The sequence below is a fragment of the Microtus oregoni genome, unplaced genomic scaffold, assembly GCF_018167655.1.
Source record: "Microtus oregoni isolate MIOR12 unplaced genomic scaffold, Mior012 000025F_ref0000491, whole genome shotgun sequence".
NCBI lineage: Eukaryota > Metazoa > Chordata > Mammalia > Rodentia > Cricetidae > Microtus > Microtus oregoni.
In genome coordinates, this window is record NW_024543084.1 from 19,227,155 (window position 1) to 19,254,060 (window position 26,906).

The 26,906-nt window shown below is 41.0% G+C and overlaps 1 protein-coding gene across 2 annotated transcripts; it reads left to right on the top strand.

The window, feature by feature from the left end:
• The first annotated feature begins 8,735 nt into the window (after positions 1-8,735).
• On the top strand, positions 8,736-22,589 carry LOC121463038 (complement C5-like). 2 transcript variants are annotated; one of them, XM_041675072.1, is made up of 10 exons: positions 8,736-8,842; positions 10,704-10,896; positions 13,628-13,790; positions 18,249-18,319; positions 18,627-18,718; positions 20,693-20,775; positions 21,034-21,096; positions 21,420-21,482; positions 21,813-22,010; positions 22,410-22,589. In XM_041675072.1, the coding sequence occupies exons 1-10, from the start codon at positions 8,763-8,765 to the stop codon at positions 22,550-22,552; spliced, it is 1,149 nt and encodes a 382-aa protein (XP_041531006.1). In that variant the 5' UTR covers positions 8,736-8,762; the 3' UTR covers positions 22,553-22,589. The 2 variants fall into 2 exon arrangements, with proteins under 2 accessions (XP_041531006.1, XP_041531007.1); XM_041675073.1 differs by lacking the exon at positions 21,813-22,010.
• The last annotated feature ends 4,317 nt before the right edge of the window (positions 22,590-26,906 follow it).

Here is a 26,906-nt window from a genome sequence, read left to right on the forward strand (position 1 = left end):
CGGAAATTTGGTCTACTTCCCTTAGCCAAGAGGATATGTTTTTCCTTGGGTTCACCTTCTTACTTAGCTTCTTTAGGTTCACCTATTGTAGCCTCCGTGGTCCTTATTTATGGCTAGAAACCAATTATGAGTGAGTACATCCCATATTCATCTTTTTGGGTCTGGGACACCTCACTCAGGATAGTGTTTTCTATTTCCAGAATCGAAAATAGAATATATTTTAAAGCAGAGTTGAATCACATGTAAAATATATTTTCAAGCAGAGTTGACTTACATGTTGTAAAACACTTAACCATATATTTGTCATCATTTAAAAGTATATACCAATTTCAGATAGTTGAGATTTATTACTTTTTTTGTCTGGAAGGAGATACAGTGAACAGAGATGATTAGGATTGCTTAAAACATTTTTAACAGTAAGTAAATGTACAAATATATGTAGTTCTACAAATACATGGGGCTGAATTTAAGTTACACATAAAGTTAAATGAAAAGTGAAAAAAAGCTGACTTTTTGTCTCTCACTGATACTTTGTTACAAGCCACAGGGCATTTAAAGAAGAGAGAAAAAAGAAAGAACCTGGAGAATTAAAGTCGTAAATTGTTAACAAATGGAAGAGAACAGAAGAGTTGCAGATCATTCAGGTAGCTGGTCTGGCTGTGGGCCTGCTGCCCATGCCATTTGGCTAGACACAGACCCTCACAAGTCTGTGGCTCCTCCCTGTCTTAACCTCAAACAAAATGGCAGCAATCATTCTGTTTCCCTTACCAAAGATGATGGCTGCCCATGTGCTGTAACTCTTTCTGTTTTTGTCCAGCAGCTGAAGTTAGAAATGTCTATGGTTTTGCCAGCCTGTTTCCCACGGGTGAGGCAGAAGGATCAAGGACTGCTCAGAACATTATCCATTCATCCACAAGATAACGGAGACCAAGGCAGGAAACACAAAGGACACAGTGTCCAAAGTCACAAGGTAGAGATAGAGAGTCACCTGAGAGGCTTTAGGCCATGAGGGGAACCATATTCCGGAAAGAATCCACAGATCTGAGAAGCGTGCTAGGGCCCTAGGCCCAAATAACGATGGTACTGCTCAATGTGTGCAGTGCTAGGCAAAGCCCAAAGGCCTTGCTCATGAGAAGTGGCAGAGGTGATTGTCATCAAAAGTTGACTGGGAGGAGGGGATCTTACCATCGTAGCTGGGATTGCGTGGAGAATGGCAACAGACAGGGAGATGGAAAGTGGGTGGTTGTTAGGTTTCCATCACCCAGAGCTTTGGCAAAATGTCCAGCCACTCCAAACGCTGGCACTTTCGGGTTCCAGGGCCACACCTGTGCCATTAATCAATTAGGCAATTTACATAGCCATCCGGGGTCCTCGAATCCTACATGAAATTCTTGCAGCATGGTCACATTATCTATGTATGCCTTAGGTACCGCTACATAAACACATGTCCGCATGCACTAAGCAGTCTTTAAAAGCTGAACACGTATGCTCCTAGCTCTTTTTGTCCCTCTTCTGAAGGTCTCTCTCCACCTATCTCTATCCCCGTGGGCAGGAAGGAACATGGAGAGAGCCTGGTGGCTCATGAATGGGGTGATAGGACATTTAGAAGAGATACAGATCCCACCCCAGACAGTCACAGCCCGGCCAGGCAGAGTTTAACGTGGCCGGATTACACACTAGGAATGAAAGGCAGACAGACAAACAGAGAAGGGACAAAGTAGAGACAGCACTTCCAACTACTGATCACTGGTAAAATGTAGTCTGACAATACTCATCTATGTAACTTGATATCTGAGCAGGGAGGCACAGTTTCCATGAGGGAGGAAAGAAAGTCAAATTCTGAGCTTCAGTGTCCTAGAAGTTCAGTGTGGACCATGGGTCAGGTTGGCCTAGGGTTGTCACTTACAAGGTCGAATGGCCATTGAATGGGTGAGCACAAACCAAATCCGTATGTCATCACATGGGATCTGTGCCCCGGGGAACAAAGGGTTTTAAACACTATAGGCTGGTGATTGACCAGTCCTGGGTCTTTTCACATGGGGAACCACTGTTGAGAATAATCCACGCTCATGGATGCATGGCCAGAGGTGGGGGGAAGGACCTCCCGTTAGTGTCAGGGTGTAGAATTTCAGTAAATATTGACTTGAAAAAAGGACCATATAGAAGGGTTACAGGTTACAGGATCCCCAGAATTCCTAAGCTATAAGGGAGAGCCTACCAAGTTCACACCAATGAAAGATTTATGGTGATTGTGATCCTGGCAGTTCCCACTGCAGGTGGGGGACCATGCAGGCAGGAAAGAGAATATGGCATGCAGACAGAGAGTGAAATTTTATTAAAAGAGAGTATAGAAGGAAGAAGGGTGGAAAGGAAGAGAGAGAGAAGAGGAGACACAGGAGGGGAAGGGAGACAGAGAACTGCCTCTTCAGAAGAACAGTGGCCAGCCAGAGAGAAAAGTAAGAGAACAGACCAGCTTGCCTCACTGGGAAGGGGGGTTGGGCATGGATGGAGGTTGCCTCTTAAAGGGACAGCGTACTGACAGGGAAGATCAGCATGATCATTACAGAGACCCTTATCCAAATACCTTTTCTTGGAAAATTCCTTCTGGGGAGCAGACATCATACTACAATTTCCTGCTCTTACTATCTGGGCCTGTTCCCCTCGTACTGCTCCCACAGGGAAGATCCTGATGTCTGATTTCTCTACACTTATTAATGAACTCTTGCCTTACATGGCCTTCAGGATCTGGATACAAATTGTAGGCATTTCATCCTTGGGTTCAGGTGTGTCAGTAATTCTCTAACATTCCTGTTCTTGATGTAATTAGGAGGGCACAAGGAAATCCCTGGTTCCATGGTAACGGGCATTTTTTCCCAGTGAATTATTTTCTTCAGAGAGGCCAACATTGCACACATTTGTATCTTTTTATCAAAGCCCACACAGAATATCCCCAAGGGAAAGGCATTTAACAGGACCTGACAGCATCATTAAGAACGAAAGGAACAAGGTGCTGGAGGCGTGCAGTCTGCAGTGTGGCAACACTGGGTCTTGGTCAAACCGCGGTGGTCACCATGCAGTCCACGCCTGTTGCTAATGTGTTTCTGAGCATTTGGTTTTTCCCTAATGGCAGATGGGTGAGAATGGAAGAACAGTGGAGGTCAGAGGTCAACGTGGGTGATTTATAGGATGCACGATACAGCTCTTACAAAGAAACTGACTGCAGCTATGCTAAGTAGGTATGATGCCAATTTTCCAGGAATGGTGTTTGTTTTTAAAAGTTAGCAATGTCCTAGAAGACATTCTTAAAAAAAAAAAACACATATTGCAAAAAACGTCTCCTCATAATTTTGGTAAAATAATCACTTCTTATTTCATTGGAGGAGACCATCACTGTTATAATTTAAAAGCACCACAAAGAGAATACGGCACTGCAATGAGGCTGACGTAGAAGTTTACTGGAAGAGGTCAGTGAAGGGGCAGTGTTATGGTTCTGTGTATGGGAGACCTTGGCAGGTGAGTGACAGACACAGCATGCAGACAGAGCACATGGGGAGTTTTATTTGAGGAAGGTAAGGGATTGGGGGAGGACAGGAAGAAAAGGGAGAGAGGAAGGGAGTGCAGACTGACTTCGTGGGAAGAGAGAGAGAGAGAGAGAGAGAGAAAGAAAGGCAAAGCAGAAAGATACAGAGAGAAAACAAGAAGTGGAAGAAGAGAGAAAAAAAGCAAAGTTTCACCTTTTAGGGCTAGGGTACTGCCTTTCCTGCACTCAGGTGTGACACAGGGGGACAGACTCTGTCAGGTGACACATCTGTCAGGTCATTAAGGGTTCCATAGCAGTCAGAAAAGGACTCGTTTGCCTGCAGTTACAGCCATGGGGAAACTGAGCAAGAGAATAAAAATTTCAGGATTTCCCGGAACATAACACAATTCTCCAGTCTCTAAAGTAACTCAGCTCTGAGGAGCCGCTTCTGCTGCTGTGGAGGCACCCTTGTCTCACCAAACAACAGACAAATAAACCAGTTCCCCGACTCCCAGAAACACCACTGTGAAGAAAAGATGTTTTATTTTTCTTAGTCTTATGAAATATTACTCTTTAATCTATTTTAATTTTGCTATTTGACAATATTGTACAATTACATGCTGTATTCTGGTTACTCCAAGTTCAGTATTGCCCTCTAGACATTACCAGTTATTCCCCAGATTCACGACTTTTGGTTTTGCTTTGTGACACATTGACTTTCACCAGGACCACCCGGAGCAAGGTTTTGGCAATAGCCGTTTGGGGGACACTTTAGATCAAAAGTATAGCAGATAAATTTGTCTAAGTCTGAGCAATGAAAAACTGACTTTATCTTGTATTTGCTCAAGTTGGTGAAGGGAAGTAACAAGAACGAAATGAACGGGAACACTTGAAAGAAATTGTTTGTGGTTTACATCAAAGGCTTATAAACCCTGTGTCAGCAACCCCAGGGCTTCCACATGGATTTCTCCATGGGACTTGGAAGCGCATATGGGGTAGTTGGCCGGACTGCCCTGCTCTTGCTCACCTGGAGTGACTCTGCTCTGTATACACTGAGAATATCTTTATCATTCTTGCTTTTGGGGAACATACTTTAAACTAAATATATTTAATATGATTCAAATATATATACGTAGGACACCAAGGCACCTGGATAATAAGAGGTAATTTGCTTTAAGTCCCCCAACTGGAAATAACTTGAATTCCCAGGTCCCCTTGCACACAGTTGCTGGGGAAGGCTCCTAAGTAAATGTGGTTGTGCCGGGGTTGTAGGCACAGATAGTGGGAATGCACACATACCTCATATTTCTGAAGACATGTCTTGTGGGTATATGATGTGGCAGTATCTTCTTTCTATCTGTTGCTTTCATTGGTTAATTAATAAAGAAAACTGCGTGGCCTGATTGGGCAGAATTTAGAAAGGCAGAGTAGAAAGAACAGAATGCTGGAAAGAAGGGAAGTGAGCCAGATGCCATGTCTCTCCTCTCCAGGTCTGACACATGGAGCCAGCGTCAGGTCATACATGCTGAATCTTCCTGGTAAGCCACCAACTCGTGGTGCTACTCACACTAATAGAAATTGGTTAATCATGATGTGAGAGTTAGCCAGTAAGAGGCTAGAACCTAATGGGCCAGGCAGTATTTAAATGAATACCGTTTGTGTGTTGTTATTTCGGGTGTCGAGCTCACCATGTGGAAGCCGGGCAGGAAAAAAAGCAGGCTAGCTGCCTCATCACTACAGGTATATGCTATAAATAAGTTAATAATAACACTATTGAGGCATAAGACTGGATTTGAAACCAAAATCATCTTGAAGAACAAACCCCTGTGACAGCCCACCACTGCTAAATAAAACTTACATCTTTGTCAGTTCCCCATTTAGAAAGATTCTGGTTCAGGGGAGACAGCCCTGTGCCTCTGGTTGTCCGCAGACTGCATGGACTCCAGGGGGCAGGAACGGATCACTCCAGCTCTCCTATGCTAACCAGGCAGCAGGCAGTGGAGGCCAACAGTGTGGTGAGCTGAACTTCTAACAGCAACACACAGAATACTGGGACTCTGCTCATTTAGAGCCCAATGATAATTCCTCTGTACAAGTTATTTCACCTTGAAAATCATACATTAAGACACTTTGTTCAGAAAAGCAAGCCTGTGGTTTCTGTTAATAGGTTATTTCTAGACTGTTTCTCTTTAGTAAATAAGTATGAAATAAGAAAGGAAAGAGTGCTCACTTGGCAGACACACCCTCCAGGAGCCCCTTCACTTCACAGCCACTTAATAACAATGAAGAAAGTGAATACAGGAGAACCGAGCAGGACACAGACCATGATAGACTTGAGGACCAGGATGTCGCACAGGTTTCTGGCAAAGGCAAAACATGGCTGGGGGAGTTCAGGTCAGATTACAGTTCCACATCACAGTCCATCACTGTGGGAAGTCAGGGCAGGAGCCCCAGCAGGGCAGGAATCTGGAGGGAGGAGATGAGGCAGAGGCCATGGAGGGATGCTGCTCACTGGCTTGTTCCCCATAGCTTGCTCAGCCTGCTTTGTTATACAGCTCACAGAACCACCTGCCCAAGTATGGCACTGCACACAATGGACTGGACCCTCTCACATCCATTTTCTATCAAGAAAATGCCCCACAGTTTTGCCCACCGGCCATTTTAATGAGGGGAGTTCCCAAATGAAATTCCCTTTTAACAGATAGCCCTAGTTTGTGTCAAGTTGACATAAAAATTAGACAGCAGTCTAAGCAAAGACATCTGGTCCCCAAAAGTCAGGTGACATTTACAGGAGGTTCAGTGACCCTCAGGTTTCTAGCAGAGTTGAGCATCTCCTCAGAGCTATAGGAGAAACTCTGTCTTAAAAACGACAGAGAGAGAGAGAGAGAGAGAGGCAGAAAGACAGACATAGAAAGACACACAGAGAAACACACAGAGAGAGAGAGACAGAGAGAGAGAGAGAAAGAAAGAAATAGAGAAAGAAAAAGAAAGAAATGTAATACTTGTTCAAAAACAAGAGTGAACCACACACAACAATCAAAGATTTGTGCACAGAAGACATATTAAACCCTGAAGAAAGCCCGTGTTTGAACAACATTTAGAAGACAGCTGGATTAAACTGATTGGTTCAAAGAGTTGAGCCCATGACTTACTGAGCCTGTCATCCTGTAAACACTTCCCACAGCAGTGGTCTGAGAACAGCGCTCCCTAGTGTTTGCTCTCCTACCACAGACAGCGCCCACTGCTGGCACTTGAAGTAAAGCTGATATGTGTCCCTTGGGCGGTCCTTACACTCTTGGGTTTTGTTTCCCGAAAGTGATTACAGAAGCACTGTTTGCTTTAATCTTACTCATCTTTTGCAACCTAGCTTAATCATTTTACAGGTTTCTTTGGAAATGAATGAGATAGCTATTTGGATGGCAGTGTGGATGTTTTCCATTGTGATGCTCTGTATAAAAAGAACACTACTGTTAGTGATATAGTGTATAGAATTTTTCTTCCCATTCCTTTTTCTTTTTTTTCTTTTCTTTTTTTTTTTTTTTTTTGGTTTTAGTTTTTCGAGACAGGGTTTCTCTGTGGCTTTGGAGCCTGTCCTGGAACTAGCTCTGTAGACCAGGCTGGTCTCAAACTCACAGAGATCCACCTGCCTCTGCCTCCCGAATGCTGGGATTAAAGGCGTGCGCCACCACCGCCTGGCCCACTCCTTTTTCTTTGACAAATTCATGATTAAACTACTGCTAAATAGAACCTTACTAATACGGTAAAGATGCCATTGTCAGTGTGACCAAAATTCTGAGTTACAGGACTGTGTTTAGACATCTCTGCATTTTCATCATCAACACTATTATCATTAGTATTATTGTAGACAGGGTCTCATGTCGCCCAGGATGGTCTCAAACTCACTAGTGCCTGAGGATGACCTACAATTTCCAATCCTCCTGCCTCTACCTCCTGAGTGCTGTGACTACAGGTGTACTCTATCACACCTGACAGTCGTGTGAGGCTGGGGCCAAACCCAGGCCTTGAGCATGCTCAGCAGTCTAGCTCTTGGGCATTTCTGTTGTTACCATAAAATACAAAACAGATCATATACAAATGTACTAATGATTAACAAAAGAAAATCTAAATCAATTTTCTAATAAACATAATATATAAATGTAAATTTAATGAAATTTTAAAAATTATCTTTTGCTTAAATTTACTTAATTGGAAATGAGTCTTGAAAATCAACTCTTATGAGATGTAGTTGGACTTGCTCAAATCCCAGCACTCTGGAGGCACAGAACAGTCAACTCTGAGTTCAAAACCAGCCAGTTCTACAGGATTTCCAAGCCAACACAACCCTTTTCCATCTACTACACTACTTCTTCTCTAGACTGGGATGGACCATGGATCTAGTCCTTAGACCATCTCTACAGACCTAGTTACCCTTGGCTCTCAGCACTACCAGGGATGCTACTACCGCTTCTTCAGGTCAGACTTGTTCTATTTGTTTGTCTATAAATCTATCTATCTATCTATCTATCTATCTATCTATCTATCCATTCATATATACATATAGATTATGTCTGTCCTTCTGTCTGTCCATTCATACAACCATCTGTCCATCCATCTATCTATCTGTCTGTCTACCTATAATCTATTTTTTCTTTATTAGGTTTTCCAAGAGAGAGTATCTCTGTGAACCTGTGCCTGTCTTGGAACTTGTTCTGTATATCAGGCTGGTCGTGAACTCACTGAAATCTGCCTGCCTCTGCCACCTGAGTGTTGGCCAAACTCATTCTAAAACCATCCATTTAAAATGAAATCCAAGTGAGTCTTCCGTCAATCTCAGAGACAAATGAAACCTGCCAGAATCAAGTTTAAAGGTAGCAGGGTGTCAGCACAAAGGACCTGGCTGAGAGAAGAAAGTCAGAGGAAAGCAGCTCCTGGCTCCCAGCGCTGAGCCTTCCTGTACTGTGGCAAGCACCCAGGTTAGGACCTTTTACATGTACTCATAAAAACAAGTCCCTGGGTCTAAGTTGATGTCAACCACCCCTGTCTTTATTACTGGACGTGACAGGATGCTAAAACATGTTTTGTGTTCATTAATACAGCCTCATGTGCCCATTCCTGATTTTAACTTTCTCATTTAGAGATCTTCTTCTCTGATGTTAATAATTAATCAGAAAACTAATTTGCCCAAACTCTTCAACACAGTTTACTTAAAAGTAGCTCTAAGAAGGTTGAATCCCATTGGTTTATGCCAATTTCAGCCATGGGCCTTTGGTTAGCACTTTGCTTTTTAATTTTCCTGAGCAAAACTTGGGGACAAGAACAAACGTAAGTAAAATGGGCCATCTTGACTTTCCTGGGCGTCTTACCTGTGGTGAGTGAAAAGGAGACTCAGAGCTGTATCGATTTGACAATAACTGTCCCCTCCTAACATAATGAGTGGGTAGTCTCAGCCGACCATGAGAGCCGTGGACACGTCTGGATTTGGTGAGCAGTAACAACACTGATCCCATGAGACGGATACCATTAACAATGACAGAGATGATTATTCATTTAATAGACAGCAAAAATGCAGAGTGAAACCGAGATCATCAATTTTATTGGCAGTTATTTCCTACTTGTACTTGGTGCTTAGTTTGTGCTTTTCTTGATCTAAGTTCAGATAAGTTGGTGTTAAGTCAACTACAGTGATCTTATAAAACCAATCATCACAAACAATCATAACTTCATTTTAATAATGATGTATAAGAATATTTTATAGTGGGTCATGATGTATTTGCACTATAGAAAAAAATGAAACACTATGTTTGTAATAACATCTACATCATAAACAAATTTTTCACAATTTTATTGCTGCCAGAATCCTGTTCTTGTAAATACTGTGATCATTTTAGGATTGGCGGTTAACCGAATGCTTCCTCACTGAACTTATTCTTCTCTGTTGTTTGTTTTAAGATGAGGTTTCACAATGTTGTCTAGGCTGGTCTCCGATCATATGCCCATGTGAACCTCTGCCTTGTGCCCCCTGCTAGCTGGTACTCTAGGCCTTTTTTTAATAAGCAGAGCCTGCTCAGTCCACGTATGTCAGGAAATCCAGACAGAGGTCACTTGCCAAAGGTCACACTGCTAGAAGAGAGGACTTTTACTGGGCTCTCCTGGTTAGCACATCAATCCTCTCCTGTCTTTGTCACAAATGCATCTCTGGAAATACAAGTGTAAAAAAACGTGGGCTAATACCATAAGCTTTCACACGTGTCTACTCTGAGATTTCACTGCAAGGCCACACTCACCTCACTATGTTAACTACCTTTGTTATTCTGTTTCGACAGACAAGCAATTGCATCTCAGGGACATTCAGATTAAACCCCGGGACCTGGACTCTCATGATTCTTGTCCAGGGGTATTCAGATTCTCCTGCTCTACCCCAATAGCCCATGTTATGAAAGTCTTTCCTATCTCCCAGACCATGAGGAAGTGTGCCATGGACAGCACAGTAGTTGATCACTTTGATTGATTCAAACAACCCTAGTGATACCTTCCTGTGCAGATTCAGCGGCCTGAGCTTCTGAGAGTGCAGAGAACATACACAAGAAGAAATTTCCTCTCATGCGAAGACTGTTTTACTGATGCCCCAATATGGACCAAAGTTTATCTAAAGGGAAGCTCCTCAACCAGTATTTCAAAATATGTATTTATTTGTGTATGGGGGGGGGAAACGCATGCCCATTAAAGGACACCTAAAAAGAGTTAGTTCTCTCCCTCTACTATGTGGGTTTCCAGGATCAAACTCAGGCCATTGTTCTTGGTGCCTTTACATCTTGATTACTGCCTTTCTAAACGGACACCAACATCTTTGCTGTTATTGGGGTTTAATTACAACCTGTTTCATGCTGGAAAGTTTAGTTTTCCATCGTAATAAATTTTGACTTTCAAAATATAATTTTAGTTTGATATTTTTAAACTCGTGGGTTCTCTGTGTAGCCCTGGCTGTTCTGGAATTAACTCTGTAGAGTAGGCTGGCCTCACAGTCAGAGAAACACCTTCCTCTGCCTCCTGAGTGCTGGGATTAAGGACATGCGCCACTACTGCGTAACCTGTATTCAAAATTAATCTTCAGTGAAAGAGAAAATATCAAAAGTATAAGAAAACATGCAAAACGAACAAACCTTTTCTTTTATTGTTTGAACAGCTTCGTCATTTCAGCACCCAAAGTCTTCCAGGTCGGAGCATCTGAAAATGTTGTAATTCAAGCTCATGGCTACACTGAAGCATTTGATGTGACAATCTCTATAAGAAGTTATCCTGATAGAAAAGTGACCTACTCTTCAGGCTGTGTTAATTTATCTCCAGAAAATAAATTCCAAAACTTGACACTATTAACAGTATGTACTTATTCTTCCTTTTTAACATTTTTTTTTGGTAAAATTTGCGCAAAGGTTGAGCCTTGGTAAAACTGTAGTCGTTACTGTTGCTCCATAGCTGTGTGGTTGTGAGATGGTAACAGGGGGAGTGATGAGTGAAACGCCAAACTCTGTGCAAAAAATTACATTTGATTTTGAGCCAAGTGCACCATGCCCACATCCTTAAAAATAAACTCTTCTCTGTGAAAACGTTTGGAGATGAACAGGAAATATCTTGAGGTGAAATTAGAAAAGGAGTTGCTAACTGAATGTGCACACGGGCTGTTGAGTATATGTTAAAGCTCAATATTCCCCAGTTGTACACAGAGTTCCCATGCTGGGGGACTGCTGACTGCTGCAGCCAGCAACTCTCTGGAAACACACAAGGGTAGTAGGGACAAACTGCTTAAATAACTGTCATTCATTGAGAAATATTTGTTCAGACTGGTACTGGTTAGAAACTTCTATATTTTGCGCATGTCCATTGAAGACACTAATGGGTTTCATAAAAACAGCTTCTTGCAAATGTGTCATGTTCTTTGACTGTATTGACCACCTTGTTGTATTTGTCACTCTGTTGTATTATGAACGGCCAGGCTGTTTCCTGCCACCCGGCTAGCTTTACCAGAAATAATTACACAGAAACTGTATTCTTTTAAAAACTGCCAGGCCCATTAGTTCCAGCCTCTTATTGGCTAGCTCTTACATATTGATCTTACCCATTTCTAATAATCTGTGTAGCCCATGAGGTGGCTTACCAGGGAGGATTTTAACGTGTGTCTGTGTCGGGTGGGAGAATCATGGCGACTCCTCACTCGACTTCTTTTTCCCAAAATTCTGTTTTGTTTACTCTGCCTACCTAATTTTCAGTCCTATTAGAGGGCTAAGACAGTCTCTTTATTTAACCAATAAAATTAACACAAAACAAAAGACTCTCCCCCATCTCTACCTCACCCAACCTCGTCCACTCTCCCTTTTCTCGTCTCCTCTTATTTCACGTGTGTGTATGTACACAATCTTTGTGTTATGTGTGCACAGTGACAGAAAATGTGCAGTATTTGCCTTCTGAGTCCTGCTTCTTTCACTTTCTATAGAGACCTCCCGTTGCATCCATTTCCCGGCAGTTTTGTCCTTTGTGGCTGAATAAAATTCCCCATATGTATTGCATTTCCTGTGTCCACTTAGCTGCTGATGGACAAGCAGACTGTCACTGTAGCCTAGGAATCATGAACAGTGCAATGATGAGGATGATGAATAGTGCAAGCCTCTTTCACTATGTTGGCTTTTATCCCTCCTCGGAGACTCCCAAGTGCTGCAGCTGGGCCAGAGGTAGCTCTATGTTTAGGAACTCCCACACTGGTTTTCCTTCTGCCTGCACCAATTGTCACTCCATCTAGCAATGCATAAGGATTCCCTGCTCCTACATCTTCCCCGGCATTCTTTGTTCTGTTACCATTCTCAATGATAGCTGTTCCTCCTGCAGTGAGATGGAATCTCAGTGTCATTGACGCTCTCCAGATGGTAAAGATGTCAACAGATTTCCACATGACCACCAGTCCTCTGTGCTTCTCTGTTTATGACCTGTGTGATCATTTCATTAGCCAATTTATTGCCTAACTTGCTTAGACTTTTGTTTGTTTTAGTTTTAGTACTTAGTTTTAAAAGTTCTTTATTCTAGAAATAATTTGTCTCAAAAATGTTAACATTTATTATAATGTCAGACTATGAAGGGATTTTGGCAAAACTAATTTTCAATTATTGTTCCTATAGTGGTTTTAGTTAGTTTTGCTGTTTGGTTATGTTTATAAGACAGATTCTTACCATGAATAGACTTGAAAACAAGATCTTCCTGCCTCAGTTTCATTAGTGCTATACTGTGCTATTATTATTATTATTATTATTATTATTTACTGTTTTCCAGACAAGGCATAGAAAGGAACAACCTAGAGTGGGTGAGAATGTTGCCACCTTCGTAGATACAGTGCTATTGCCAAAACTGTTGATCTGACTCCAACAAGACAATTTGACATACAAGATAGTAATCTTGTAATCTAGCTTTGTCTGGTCAGGAAATAGCTATGAAGACCAGGCTGGACTTGAACTCACAGAGATTTGCCTTCCTCTGCCTCCTGAATGCTTGCATTAAAGACATGCACCATTATAGGCTCATTATCATTTTTTACAATTTCCTGTTAATGGGTATTAAGCCTACACGTGTATTTGGGCACCACAGCATGCAATAACAGAGGAGAGAAAAGGAAGTAGGGTTCCTGGTAAAGGAGTCAGGTGATTTGAGCTGCCACGTGAGTGCTGGGAACTGAACCTTTGTCCTCTGGAATAGCCACCAGTGCTCTTAACTCCTGAGCCCTGTCTCCAGTGTCTCTTTAAAATTATGCAATGCACAAGCTCAATTTTGTAGCCAGGTGGTGGTGACACACGCCTTTAAACCCAGAACCTGGGAGGCAGACAGGTGAATTTCTGTTAGGTCAGGGTCAGCCTGGTCTACAAGAATTAGTTCCAGGACATCTCCAATGCTACAAAAACAAAAACCTGTCTCAAAAAAACAAAAACCAAGCCAAATAAACAAACAAAAACCAACAACAAGTTTGATTTTGTTCTTACAGTTTGCAGTGGTTTTTCTCTACAAGATCAGCACGCTTTAGGACTTCACAATCACACTTTCACACCTTCATGTTTGTTTGTTGTTCTTCAGATTCAGGACAAACAGTTGTCTCAAGGACAAAGCTCATTTTCATATGTGTATTTGGAAGTCGTGTCAAAGCATTTTTCAAAATCAGAAAAACGGCCAATCCTCTATGACAATGGCTCTCTCTTCGTCCACACTGACAAGCCTGTGTACACTCCGCAGCAGCACGGTAGAGTATCTGATGCTTCTTCCAAGGGAGAATGACATAAAGATGTACAACTTTGAACATCTGAAATTGAGTGTAGACCAGTTTCTACTAACTCATGAGAAACTCAAATCCTCATGACTTTTATATTCTCACATAGCATTTTCACTTGTAATTTATAATGGAATTAGTAAATTAATAACATAACCAATGATTACTTTATCTTTCCTGTCAGAGAATTTATCCATCAAAAATAGAGAAGACATGATTGCAAATACAATTTTGGCACTGGGAAATAATTTATCTTAAGATCTTCTTTGTAAAATAATCTTGAATTCAGTAGCTAGTCGCTCGGATGGAAAAAGAAGCCCTGTGTAAAGGATTAGACCTTGGCAGAGACTAACGTACATTACAGAGGTGCCCAAGTGCTGATTGTCCACGGCGAGTCACCTGAGAAAGTGTCTGTTATGCATGGTTTCATATTTATAGTTTTCCTGTTGAGGGTAATGGCAGGAAAGACACTGTGACTGAGGAAAATCTACATTTCCCCTCATGAATTGCAAATAAGATATAGGAAAAGTCAACATTGCTTGGAAAACCTTCTATCTTTCTCCCTGCCACTTGCCATCATAGGACAATTAGAGATGAATTTAGGGAAGATGTACATTGCAGGAAGGAGCAGGAAGGTTGTTCATTCATGGTACTTTGGTTGCCTGCTTGACAGAGACAAGAGGGACTGTCATGTTTTGTTTTGATGTTCAATTTTGTGCAGAGCAGAGACCTTCTAATTTTGGTGGATGCTGATGATGTCCATGGTGAGGTGAATGGGGCTGTATGATAATCAACACATTCAGCAGGGCCACCTGTTATGTTGGGTTACAAAGGAAAGACCTAGACGGGGTCAGGATGTTGTCGCAAGCTCAGACAGTGAGTCATTGCCAGAACTGTTGATCTCACTTCAACAAGACGACTTCTTATATGAGATAGTGGTCTCTGCTATAAGAACAATCTAAAGACCTTATCCTACTGATGTATTTAATGTGAAGACACTTGAAGGATTATTAGCTTAAGTATCTTAGAATAAAGGCTTAGTCTCCAAGGCTTTCTAGGATAAAGGACCTTAGAATATTGTCCAGAGTCCTTCAGTTCTGCACAGCCTGGGTCCCACCCTCTTTCCCAAGTCCCTTCTCTGCTATGTCCCCCCTCAGCTGTGGACTCAAGTTAGTTGCTTTTTCTAATACTTCTCACACACATGGAGGTGGATGCAGTGTTACTTCTCCATGGTGCATTTTTTATCTTTTTCTTTGACTCAGTAACTCTTGCTGGTAGCACCCGCATACACGGATACCTTCAGGAACCAGCAACTGCAGCTTGGCCTGCCACCCCCAGCACATTTCCTCTCTCTCCTCCTTGTCAGTGCTCGGGATAAGTCCAGGGCCTCCTACATCCCAGGCAAGTGCTCCAGCACTTAGAAACATCCCCAGTCCTCGCTTTTCTTCTCTCCAAATCCAAGGGCGTGTGTTCTGCAGCACCCAGTGCCCCAGGGAACCTAGATAACTGTGTTTCTCCTCTCCTAAGCATCAGAGGGCATGCATATCAGTCTTGCTCACCACTCTCTTTTTTTGTCAGCGCTACCCTTTGATTCTAATGTATATTTGTTTATTTATTTATTTATTAAAGATTTCTGCCTCCTCCCCGCCACCGCCTCCCATTTGTCTTCCCCTCCCCCAATCTGGTCCCCCTCCCTCGTCAGCCCAAAGAGCAGTCAGGGCTCCCTGCCCTGTGGGAAGTCCAAGGACCACCCACCTCCTTCCAGGTCTAGTAAGGTGAGCATCCAAACTGCCTAGGCTCCCACAAAGCCAGTACGTGCAGTAGGATCAAAACCCAGTGCCATTGTTCTTGAGTTCTCAGTAGTCCTCATTTTCTGCTATGTTCAGCAAGTCGGGTTTTAACCCATGCTTTTTCAGACCCAGGCCAGCTGGCCTTGGTGAGTTCCTGATAGAACATCCCCATTGTCTCAGTGTGTGGATGCACCCCTTGCGGTCCTGAGTTCCTTGCTCGTGCTCTCTCTCCTTCTGCTCCTGATTTGGACCTTGGGATTTCAGTCCGGTGCTCCAATGTGGGTCTCTGTCTCTGTCTCCTTTCATTGCCTGATGAAGGTTAAAATCCAGGAGGATGAATATATGTTTTTCTTTGGGTTGACCTTCTTATTTAGCTTCTCTAGGATCACTAATTATAAGTTCAATGTCCTTTATTTATGGCTAGGAACCAATTATGGGTGAGTACATCCCATGTTCCTCTTTTTGGGTCTGACTTCCCTCACTCAGGAGAGTGTTTTCTATTTCTGTCCATTTGCATGCAAAATTCAAGAAGCCATTGTTTTTTACTGCTGAGTAGTACTCTAATATGTATATATTCCATACTTTCTTCATCCATTCTTCCATTGAAGGGCATCTAGGTTGTTTCCAGGTTCTGGCTATTACAAACAATGCTGCTATGAACATAGTTGAGTATATACTTTTGTTGTATGATAGGGCATCTCTTGGGTATATTCCCAAGAGTGGTAGTGCTGGGTCCAGGGGTAGGTTGATCCCGAATTTTCTGAGAAACCGCCACACTGCTTTCTAAAGTGGTTGCACAAGTTTGCATTCCCACCAGCAATGGATGAGGGTACCCCTTTCTCCACAGCCTCTCCAGCAAAGGCTATCATTGGTGTTTTTTATTTTAGCCATTCTGACAGGTGTAAGATGGTATCTTAAAGTTGTCTTGATTTGCATTTCCCTGATCACTAAGGAAGTTGAGCATGACCTTTTGGCCATTTGAAGTTCTTCTGTTGAGAATTCTCTGTTCAGCTCAGTGCCCCATTTTATAATTGGGTTGATTAGCATTTTGCAATCTAGTTTCTTGAGTTCTTTATAATTTTGGAGATCAGACCTTTGTCAGTTGCGGATTTGGTGAAGATCTTCTCCCAGTCAGTAGGTTGCCTTTTTGTCTTAGCGACAGTGTCCTTTGCTTTACAGAAGCTTCTCAGTTTCAGGAGGTCCCATTTATTTAATGTTGTCCTTAATGTCTGTGCTGCTGGGGTTATACGTAGGAAGCGATCTCCTGTGCCCATCTGTTGTAGAGTACCTCCCACTTTCTCTTCTATCAGGTTCAGTGTGTTCGGACTGATATTGAGGTCTTTAATCCATTTGGACTTGAGTTTTGTGCATGGTGATAGATATGGATCTATTTTCATTCTTCTACAGATTGACATCCAGTTTTGCCAGCACAATTTGTTGAAGATGCTCTCTTTTTTCCATTGTATACTTTTAGCTCCTTTATCGAAAATCAGGTGTTCATAGGTTTGTGTGTTAAAGTCCGGGTCTTCTATTCGATTCCATTGATCGACTTCTCTATTTTTATGTCAATACCAAGCTGTTTTCAATACTGTAGCTCTGTAATAGAGTTTGAAGTCCGGGATGGTACTGCCTCCAGACGATCCTTTTGATCACCACTCTTAACTCATTGTCTAGCACAAAGCAGTAATTGCAAATAAGTCGTGGCATCAATAAACACATTTTATTGCTCTTGTCTCTGATACACTAAGAGCCGCCACCTGGCTCTGTGTACCTACATCCATGAAATGAAAAGAAGGAGAAAATTAAGCACGAATCAGCTGTGAGACCCACAGTGTTTAGAGAGTGGAGGTCTCACAGGGCTTGGTGGTGGGTTTCTGTGATCCCACAACCAGGGAGGCTGATGAGAGGAGGTTGCGAATCACAGGCTAGCCTGGGCTACTTAGGAAGGAAACAAAGAGATGTGTTTCCATACAGAGTGCTTGCCTAGGATGTGCAAGGACCAGCAGTTCTGCAATGTCACCTCTATTCTTTTAATGAGGACAGAACAATCACAGGACCTGGGCCAACAGATACAACATAATCACACGATCACAGCATATCACGGGAAAAGCTAATTTGGAGCCTTACTAGTTTTCATAAGCAGGAGAGTGTATGCTATCTGAACCAAACATTAGTTTGTCCCTTGACCCTCCAGCCCTAATGTAAGGCAGTATCATTTGTTCTCATACAACCTACTCGGAGCTCACTTTTTGTTATGAAATTCCTAATAAATGTGGTTAATTACAGAAATAACTAATTTTATACTATGCACAGGTTTCCAGCAAGTTGAACATAAATATTTTCATAAGTTAACTTTTGTTTTCACTATAAGTAAATCTCAATAACTTATGTTAAAATGAAAGAATGTTTAGGAATATATATATTTACCAACAACTTTCTTCTAAATATGAGTTTTTCTCTAGGGGCTACAATTAGTTTTGAACAAGATTTAGCTCATTGAAAATGTTTTTAAAAATATATTATTAATCTTTGACAATGTCACTCACTGTATCTTAAATCATTTTCACCCTGATGATATTTGTTTCAAAAGTTAGAATAGTCCTCGGTCAACAAGGTTTTTATGATATCACTTCTTCTGCAGTAAAGGTTGGCGTCCTTTCACTGGGAGATGCCTTGGAGCCAGTTACACGGGAAACTGTGTTAACTTTCATAGTAAGTATGTGCTTAGTCCCGTGATGCTTCCCTCACAGACAGATGCACGGAGCAGGGCTGTTCCCGTGCGAGAGCTTTCTTGTCACATGAGTAAACTCTTCCTAAGCGCTTGCTTACAGTTCTGCTTCTCCATCTAGAGTTGAAGAAGAGCAGCTCCTCCCTGCACAGCGTTATCTCCTTACAACCCTGGCCTCCAGTACTGTGGCCAAGATAAATCTCTAGTTTTTAAAAATTATCTGGTCATGGGTATTACTTTATAACAACGAAAAATGACCTAAGGCAGGCACGTTTCCTTATTTGTCTAAAGGACCCTGAAGGATCAGAAGTTGACAAGGTCCAAGGAAACAATCTTACTGGAGCTGTGTCTTTTCCTGACTTCCAGATTCCTTCTAACCCCAAGTATGTAAAAATGTTTATTAATAACCTCTTTTTTTCTGAAAAAAAAAAAAACACCTGGAACTATTGTTTGTGGGGCAGAGGAAAGGTTAAGTGAGCACCTGCTCTGACCAATGACAGCACACATGTGGCTATGTGAAGCCTTCCAAAGGATGGTAGAAGTTAGGCCCACTTCTCAGCAGAACAGAAATGAATCCCAGATACCAGAGCACTGCCCAGCAGACCAGGAGTCTCGGATTTCCAGCACACTGCAGAAACAGGATCACTTACATGTTGTTACTGCAAGCTTCAGCAAATAGTGAAACCATGTTTCAGTAAATAGATACACAGACACACACACACATACACACACACACACAGAAAAAGTTTCCAAAATATCCCACCCATTCATTATATAGAGAGAGCAATCAACTTAGAAGAGAAAACAATCTTCAGTTGTCTTTTTTTTTTTTTTTTTTTTTTTTTTGCCTTTTCAACCTAACAGAGTGTTTATCTCTGGGGAGAGGGCATTAGGTTATGATCTATTGGGAGAGCACTTATGCCTAGCAGGTGCAGAGATTTAGTCAAAACCTATGTGTGTGTGTAGGAAATTTTGTTTTATTGGTTTCATATGCAAGGATTTAAGAGCATGCTCATACAGAGGTTTATAAAATACATGTTAAATGAGCACTGCTTGTGTGTGGAACTCACAATAAGAGAGCAAGCTGCCAAATAGAAGTCAAGTGCTCACAATCCCTGTTCTCAAGGAACATAGAGCAGAATGTCTCAGACAAGGGCAGCTATACTGTACTGTACTATACTATACTAGACAGGGGTAGTTATACTATACTGTAGTATAGTGTACTATACTATACTAGATGAGGACAGCTATACTGTACTGTACTATACTAGGACAAGGGCAGCTGTACTATACTGTACTATACTAGACAAGGGCAGCTATACTATACTGTACTACACTGTAGTGTAGTATACTGTACTATACTGATTTCTTTGCTTCTTTGCTTTTGAATATTGGTCTTTGGTTTTTGATGTAGGTGTTGCTTTCTATGTGTTGCTTTCATTGGCTAATTAATAAAGAAACTGCCTTGGCCCTGATAGAACAGAAGATTAGGTAGGTAGAGTAGACAGAACAGAATGCTGGGAGAAAGAAGCCTGAGTCAGTCAGTTGCCATGATTTTCCCACTCCAGACAGACACAGGTTAAGATCTTTCCTGGTAAGCCACACCTCGTGGGGCTACATACATTATTAGAAATGGGTTAAAGTAAGCTGTGAGATTTAGCCAATAAGAGGCTAGAACTAATGGGACAGACAGACAGACAGTGTTAAAAAAATACAGTTTCTGTGTAATTATTTCAGGGCATAAGCTAGCCAGGCGGCTGGGAGCTGAGGCAGAAGGGAAGCGGCCCATCGCTCCTATTACTACAATCTTTCAAGACAGAGTTTCTCTGTGTAGCCCCGACTATCCTCACTCTGTAGACAGGCTCAGCTGGAACTCAGAGATCCACCTCCCAAAGTCCTGGAATTAAAGGCATAAGCTAACACTGCCCAACCGTACTAAAGTTTTTGGATGAAGGTTGTTGGACAGGTTGTTTTATTCTTTAAAACAAGCCACGCCTTCTTTCCAAATACAATTTTGCTTAGATGAGGTGTGATTTACATCACTGGCATGCCATCTTTCCAGACACATTATTATCAATTTTTATACTATGTTGTGAATTTAACATAAATTCCTGGAATAATTAAATTCTAAAATTGTATTCAGTTGTCCAAACAAAATTGTGATATTTAAGCAAAATATGTAGGAAAAGAATACGATATAAAAAAAACCATTGTTAAACAATTTATTTGATTTTTGAAATGTTGAGTTATGTCCATTTATTTTTGAAATATCTTTCCTCCAAACTTTTACTTAGATTCTCTTGATAAATTAAAACTCTTTGTTGCCCTCCATGTTTTCAAACATCTGGCTTCCACAGATACGGTAGATGGACGATTCAGGCTAAATACAGAGAAGACGCGTCTACCAAGGGAATGACACACTTTGACGTCAACGAACACAGTAATCTTCAATCTACGATTTATTTATAGAACGTTTTTTTCCAGTAATTCTTTTCAGTAATGTAGCTGATGCAAATCACTCCCAGGTGGGGATGAGGCCCGGAGCCAGGGTGGTGGGAAGTCCTGGTTGGGTATTCGGCCAGGGAGTCAGTGCTTGTTAGAGGTTGTTAGAGGGCCGCAATGATGTGGAACAGAATACCAGGTCGTGGGGCTGTTTTAGAAATATTTTATGCCTTCCACACCTCTTTCTGTCTCACAGATAAAGCCTTCAAAATAAGTCTCACGCCAGTAAGTGATCGGCAGCACGAACTGAAAATTCAAGGTACTCTAACGCTTTGGTGGCTGTTGGGGAGTGTGAGGTCAGCTTGCCTGTTAGTTCAGAAGAATCCCGCTGGCTCTAGAGGATTAGTGTTCTTCATAACAGAAGTGGTACAGTCCCCAGGGCAGCCTGGCTTATGGAGGATCTTTCTAGGCTCATGATTTTAGGAAAAATAAACAATTAGCGACGAGTCAAATAGTTAAATCAACAAACGATTCTTAATGTTTCCAAAATCCAAGAATATTACGTGTCATATTGCAGGGAAAGAAATATAACAACAGTATGATACTGACTACTCTTCCCTCACTCCATTCTCCCACTCTTAGATGAAGCCCAAGACGAGAGTCTCCAGCCTACAGATTACCTGAGACGGAAAATAACAGAACAAGGTAGTCCACAGGTTGTTTAGAAATGTGTTTACTGCATTCAAGACCAGAGAGCAGAAGACACGGGGTTTCCCTAATTGCAATGCAGTGGGTGGGGAAAAGATGCCTGTGGAGGTTCAGTTCACCCCTCAAATGATCCTTCACACAAACTCAGGATTTCATTGGCCAGATCCTTACCACGAACAAATCAGTTCTTTATTATTTCCTCCCCTAAAACTATGTTAAATGTTTGTTTTCCCTGAGTATCTGGGAGTACTTTAATGTTAGAGAAATTGACGCTTGAGATCTCTTCGACTGTGGGTGGTAAGGACACGCGTACTGACATCGTTTCAGCTTTTACATACAAACATCCAGTGATAAGGACGTGTTGTTATAACGGAGCCAGACATAGTGCCTATGAAACCTGTGAGCAGCGAGCAGACCGTGTGAAAATAGGCCCACGCTGTGTCCAAGCCTTCACTCAGTGCTGCACCATGGCAACCCAGATCAGAGCTAGTGACACTTTTAATGAATTCATTGGATTGGGCCGTGGTAGGTATTGTATTTTCTATGGGAACCTTTCCAAGTCTGGGTAACTGTGTAAATGAACTTCTCCAAGAAAAGCAGTTTTCATTTCCTACTTACAATTAGAGTTTAAAGGCAGATAATTTTCAGTGCCCAGAAGGACACCCTGTTGTGTATTTGGGGAACTGGAAAGAGGATAGCACCCTCAGAGAACACTAGTCCAGAGCCAAGACTCAGTGGCACCAAAGGCCAGCTTACTATGCAGATTCGAAGGAGACTGAGAATCTCCAGTAGATAAAATCCAAGGATTCTGTAACATTACAGTCAGCAAATTTGAAATCTTAGCATTAGTAAATCTTTCAGGATTAAAGCACATACTTACTGTTTCCAAAACTTACAGACTCTCATTCATATATTTTCTTCAAGCATTTTTAAGCAGTTCAGTGCAGCCCGTTAATCACAGCAATCAGGAGGTAGAGATAAGAGGATATCGACCACGTCCACGCCTGCCTGGTCTACAGAGTCAACTTGAGGACAATCTCCAAATCAACAGAGAAATCCTGTCTTAAAAACAAACAAAAATAAATAAATTAAATAAAGATAAAAGAAAAGAAAATGACCAGAAAGAAGCCTTCTTTTTTACTTTTAATATTTTTTCTTTTCATTTATATCTTTATTTTAGAGATTATGATATGATCATATTTTCTGCTTTTCCTTTGCTCTCTCCAAACAGTCCATAAATTCATCCTTTCTCTTTTTCAAATTCATGCCCTCTTTTTCATTCATTGTTATTACATTCATATGTGTATTTATTCATATGTATGTATATACATATATTCCTAATATAACTTTCTCAGTCTATATATTTACATATAACTTTTAGGAATGACCAATTGTCATTGGATGACCAGTGCTCTTCCCTGGGAAAGACTCTCCTGAGACCAGCATTCCTTAGTTACCCATAGTTCCTTCAGTAGGATGGAGGCCTCATGGTCTTTACCCTCACTCTGGCATGTCTATTGTTGTTGTCCTTGTTCAGCTCACATTTAGGGGGCCATGCTGGTGAGACTATGTAGTGATGTGGGATTCCCCTCTGTATGCTATAAATGTTTTGTTGCTATTGATTAATAAAGAAGCTGCTTTCAGCCAATGGCTTAATAGAATGTAGCCAGGCTACAAAAGAAATATAGAGACAGAAGGAGGAGATAAAGAGATACTATGTACCCGCTGCAGGAGACAGACGCACTGGAAACTTGCCGGTAAACCACGTGCCTCTTGGGAAAATATAAAATAATAGAAATGGGTTAATTTAAGATTAAAAGCTGGCTAGAAATATACTGAAGCCATGGACCAAACAGCATTGTAATTAATACAGATTTTATGTGATTATTTTGGGTTTGGGCAGCCCAGAAACAAACATGCAGCCTCTGCCTACATTGTGGTACAGAATCTGGTGTTACTAGGAGTCAAAGTCTCACACAAAAACCTGATCCTCTGGCACACAGCTGCCTATGACCAGATTGAGCCCTCTTCTAGCAGCTGAGAGCACCTACACTTGTGTGCACATAACCACACTCAGACACATAACATATACATGATTGAAATAAAATAAATCTCTAAAGCAAGAGTAAAGTGTCCATTGAAGTGTTTGGAATATGGGAAGTATTACATATTTTCCATATAGCATTTTATTTTGACTTTTCATATAACCAGTCATATAAAGTATGATATACCCCACTGTGGTGTATCTAACCTATACCACTCTGAACACAGTGGTGTATCTTATCAGGTGACAGTGACACCTAAGGATCAACCAGTTCCTCAAAATATTTGGAACAAGCTTTAGGTTCACAGCAACCCCTTCCTATCACCCACTAGGCTTCAAGAGCTCTGAGGTGGTTCTGGGAAACCAGGCAATGGTCCAGGTTTCAGATGCTCTAAGAATTTAGAATTAAATGAATATTATTATTATTATTATTATTATTATTATTATTATTACTGGGTTCTGTAGGTGAGGCTTGTGTTTATTTGGTGTTTGAGATTTCTTTTTTTATTTTTGTTGAGCTCTACATTTTTCTCTGCTCCCCTCCCTGCCTCTCCCATCTCCCTTACAGCCGTCCTCCAAGGTCCCCATGTTCCTAATCTACTCATTGGAAACAATGAAAGCCAGAAGGTCATTGTCAAGCATCATGCAGACATTAAGAGATCACAGATGCCAGCCCAGACTAATATACCCAGCAAAGACAAAACAAGATATTCCATGACAAATCTAGATTTCAACAATACCTAGCCACAGACCCAGCCCTACACAAAATACTAGAAAGAAAACTCCAACCCAAGGAGGATGGCTACACCAACAAAAACACAGACAATTGATGATCTCATAACAGCATATCCCAAAAAAGAAAAAATGAACAAACTAACATCACCAACAATGAAAACTAAATTAACAGGAGATAGCAATCACTGGTCATTAATATCCCTTAATGGAAATGGACTCAACTCACCTATAAAAAGGCACAGGCTAACAGATTGGATACAAAAACAGAATCCATCTTTCTTCTGCATACAAGAAACATATCTCAATCTCAACAACTGATATTATCTCAGAGTAAAGGGTTCGGAAAAAAAAAAAAACCAATCAAATGGATCTGAAAGACCCCCGTCCCAGCCTGTAGTAAGGTTCAAATTAGGTCACCTACATAAGCTTAGAAAAACAAATTTTACAGAACCAGGAGGGGCTCAGCTCAGCTGTACAGGATATCTGCAGTCAGCTAGCTCTGTAGAAACTGGGACGACAGGAAGACAGCTAACCACTGTGACAGTCTGTCAAAATACCCAGAGAGCTGAACTTAGCATTATCTAGATTTTATGGTTTTCCATAAAACTGCAAATGGATAAACAACGCTGTCCTAAACTTGACCCTAGCCCACCCAATATATAGGAACCAATGAAATGCTTTTTGCTATGCCGTCTTTTATGCAACCCCTGAACCCCCTATAAATGCATGAAGTATTCTCGGCCCGGTGTGCTCATTCAGCTAGCTTATCCAGCTGAGCTGCTTTGCAGCACCTGCAGGTACCTGTGTAAGCATTAAACTGCCTCTTGCTTTTTCATCCAGTGGACTGGTCTCAGTTCTTGGGTAGGGGGATCCCCAAGGAGTGAGACACCCTTTTAGGGGGTCTTTCAGTTCTAAGAAACAAGCTGGTGTAGCTTTCATAATACCTAACAAAATAGACTTCAAACTAAAATCAGTCAAAAGAGACAAAGAAGATCATTTCATATTAGTCACAGGAAAAATCCATCAAGAGGAAATCTCAATAATGAACATCTATATCCCAAATACAAGGGCACTCTCATATGTAAAAGAAACACTTCTAAAGCATAAATCATACATTAAACCCCACACACTAATAGTGGGAGACTTCAACACTCCACTCTCACCACTGGACAGATAATCAGACAAAAAATTGAACAGAGAAAAAGGAGAAATTACAGATGTTATGACTCAAATAGACTTACCAGACATCTATAGAATATTCCATCCAAACAGAGAAGACTATACCTTCTTCTCAGCACCTCATGGAACTTTCTCAAAAATTGATCTCATACTCGGTAACAAAACAAACCTCAACAAATACAAAAAAAATGGAATAACCTAATGTACCTTATCAGATCACCATGGTATAAAACTAGAAGTCAACAATACCAATTCCAAAAACCCAAAAACACATGGAAATTAAACAATGCTCACCTGTATTATCAATGGATCAAGGAAGAAATAAAGGGAGAAATTAAAGACTTTCTAAAATTCAATGAAAACGACCACACAACATACACAAATTTATGGGACAAAATGAAAGCAGTGTTAACAGGAAAGTTAAGAGCACTAAATGCCTACATAATGAAGCTGGAAAAAATCCCTCACTAGTGAATTAACAGAACATTTGAAAACTTTAGAACAAAAAGAAGCAAACTCACCTAAGAGAACTGATGGCAGGAAATAATCAAAGTGAGAGCTGAAATCAACAAAATAGAAACAAAGGGAACAATACAAAGAATCAATGAGACAAAGAGTTGGTTCTTAGAGAAAATCAACAAAATAGACAAACCTTTCTCCAAACTAAGCAAAGGCAGAGAGAGAATATCCAAATTAACAAAATCAGAAATGAAAAGAGAGACATAACAACACACACAGAGGAAATACAGAGAATCATCAGATCATATTTTGAAAACCTGTATTCCACAAAATTGGAAAACTTAAAGGAAGTGGACAACTTTCTGGATAAATATCACTTACCAAAATTAAATCAAGACCAGAGAAGGAAATTAAACAGACCTATAACTGCTGATGAAATAGAAACAGTCATTAAAAATCTCACAACCAAAAAAAGCCCAGGACCAGATGGTTTCAGTTCAGAATTCAACCACCCTTTCAAAGAAGAACTAATTATTGCACACAATAGAAACAGAAGGAACATTGCCAAACCCTTTTTATGAAGCTACAATTACATTGATACCACAGAAAGACATTACTAAGAAAGAGAGTTATAGACCAATCTCACTCATGAACATTGATACAAAAATACAAAATATAATATTGGCAAATTGAATCCAAGAACATATCAGAACCATCATCCACCATGATCAAGTCGGCTTCATCCAAGAGATTCAGGGATGGTTCCACATACAAAAATCTGTCAGCGAAATCCACTATATAAACAAGCTGAAAAATAAAAACAATATGATCATCTCAATAGATGCTAAAAAAAGCATTTCACAAAATAAAATATTCCTTCATGATAAAGGTCTTGGAGAGAGCAGGGATACAAGGAACATACCTAAACATAATTAAGGCAATATACAGCAAGCCAACAGCCAACATCAAACTAAATGGAGAGAAACTCTCAGTGAATCCACTGA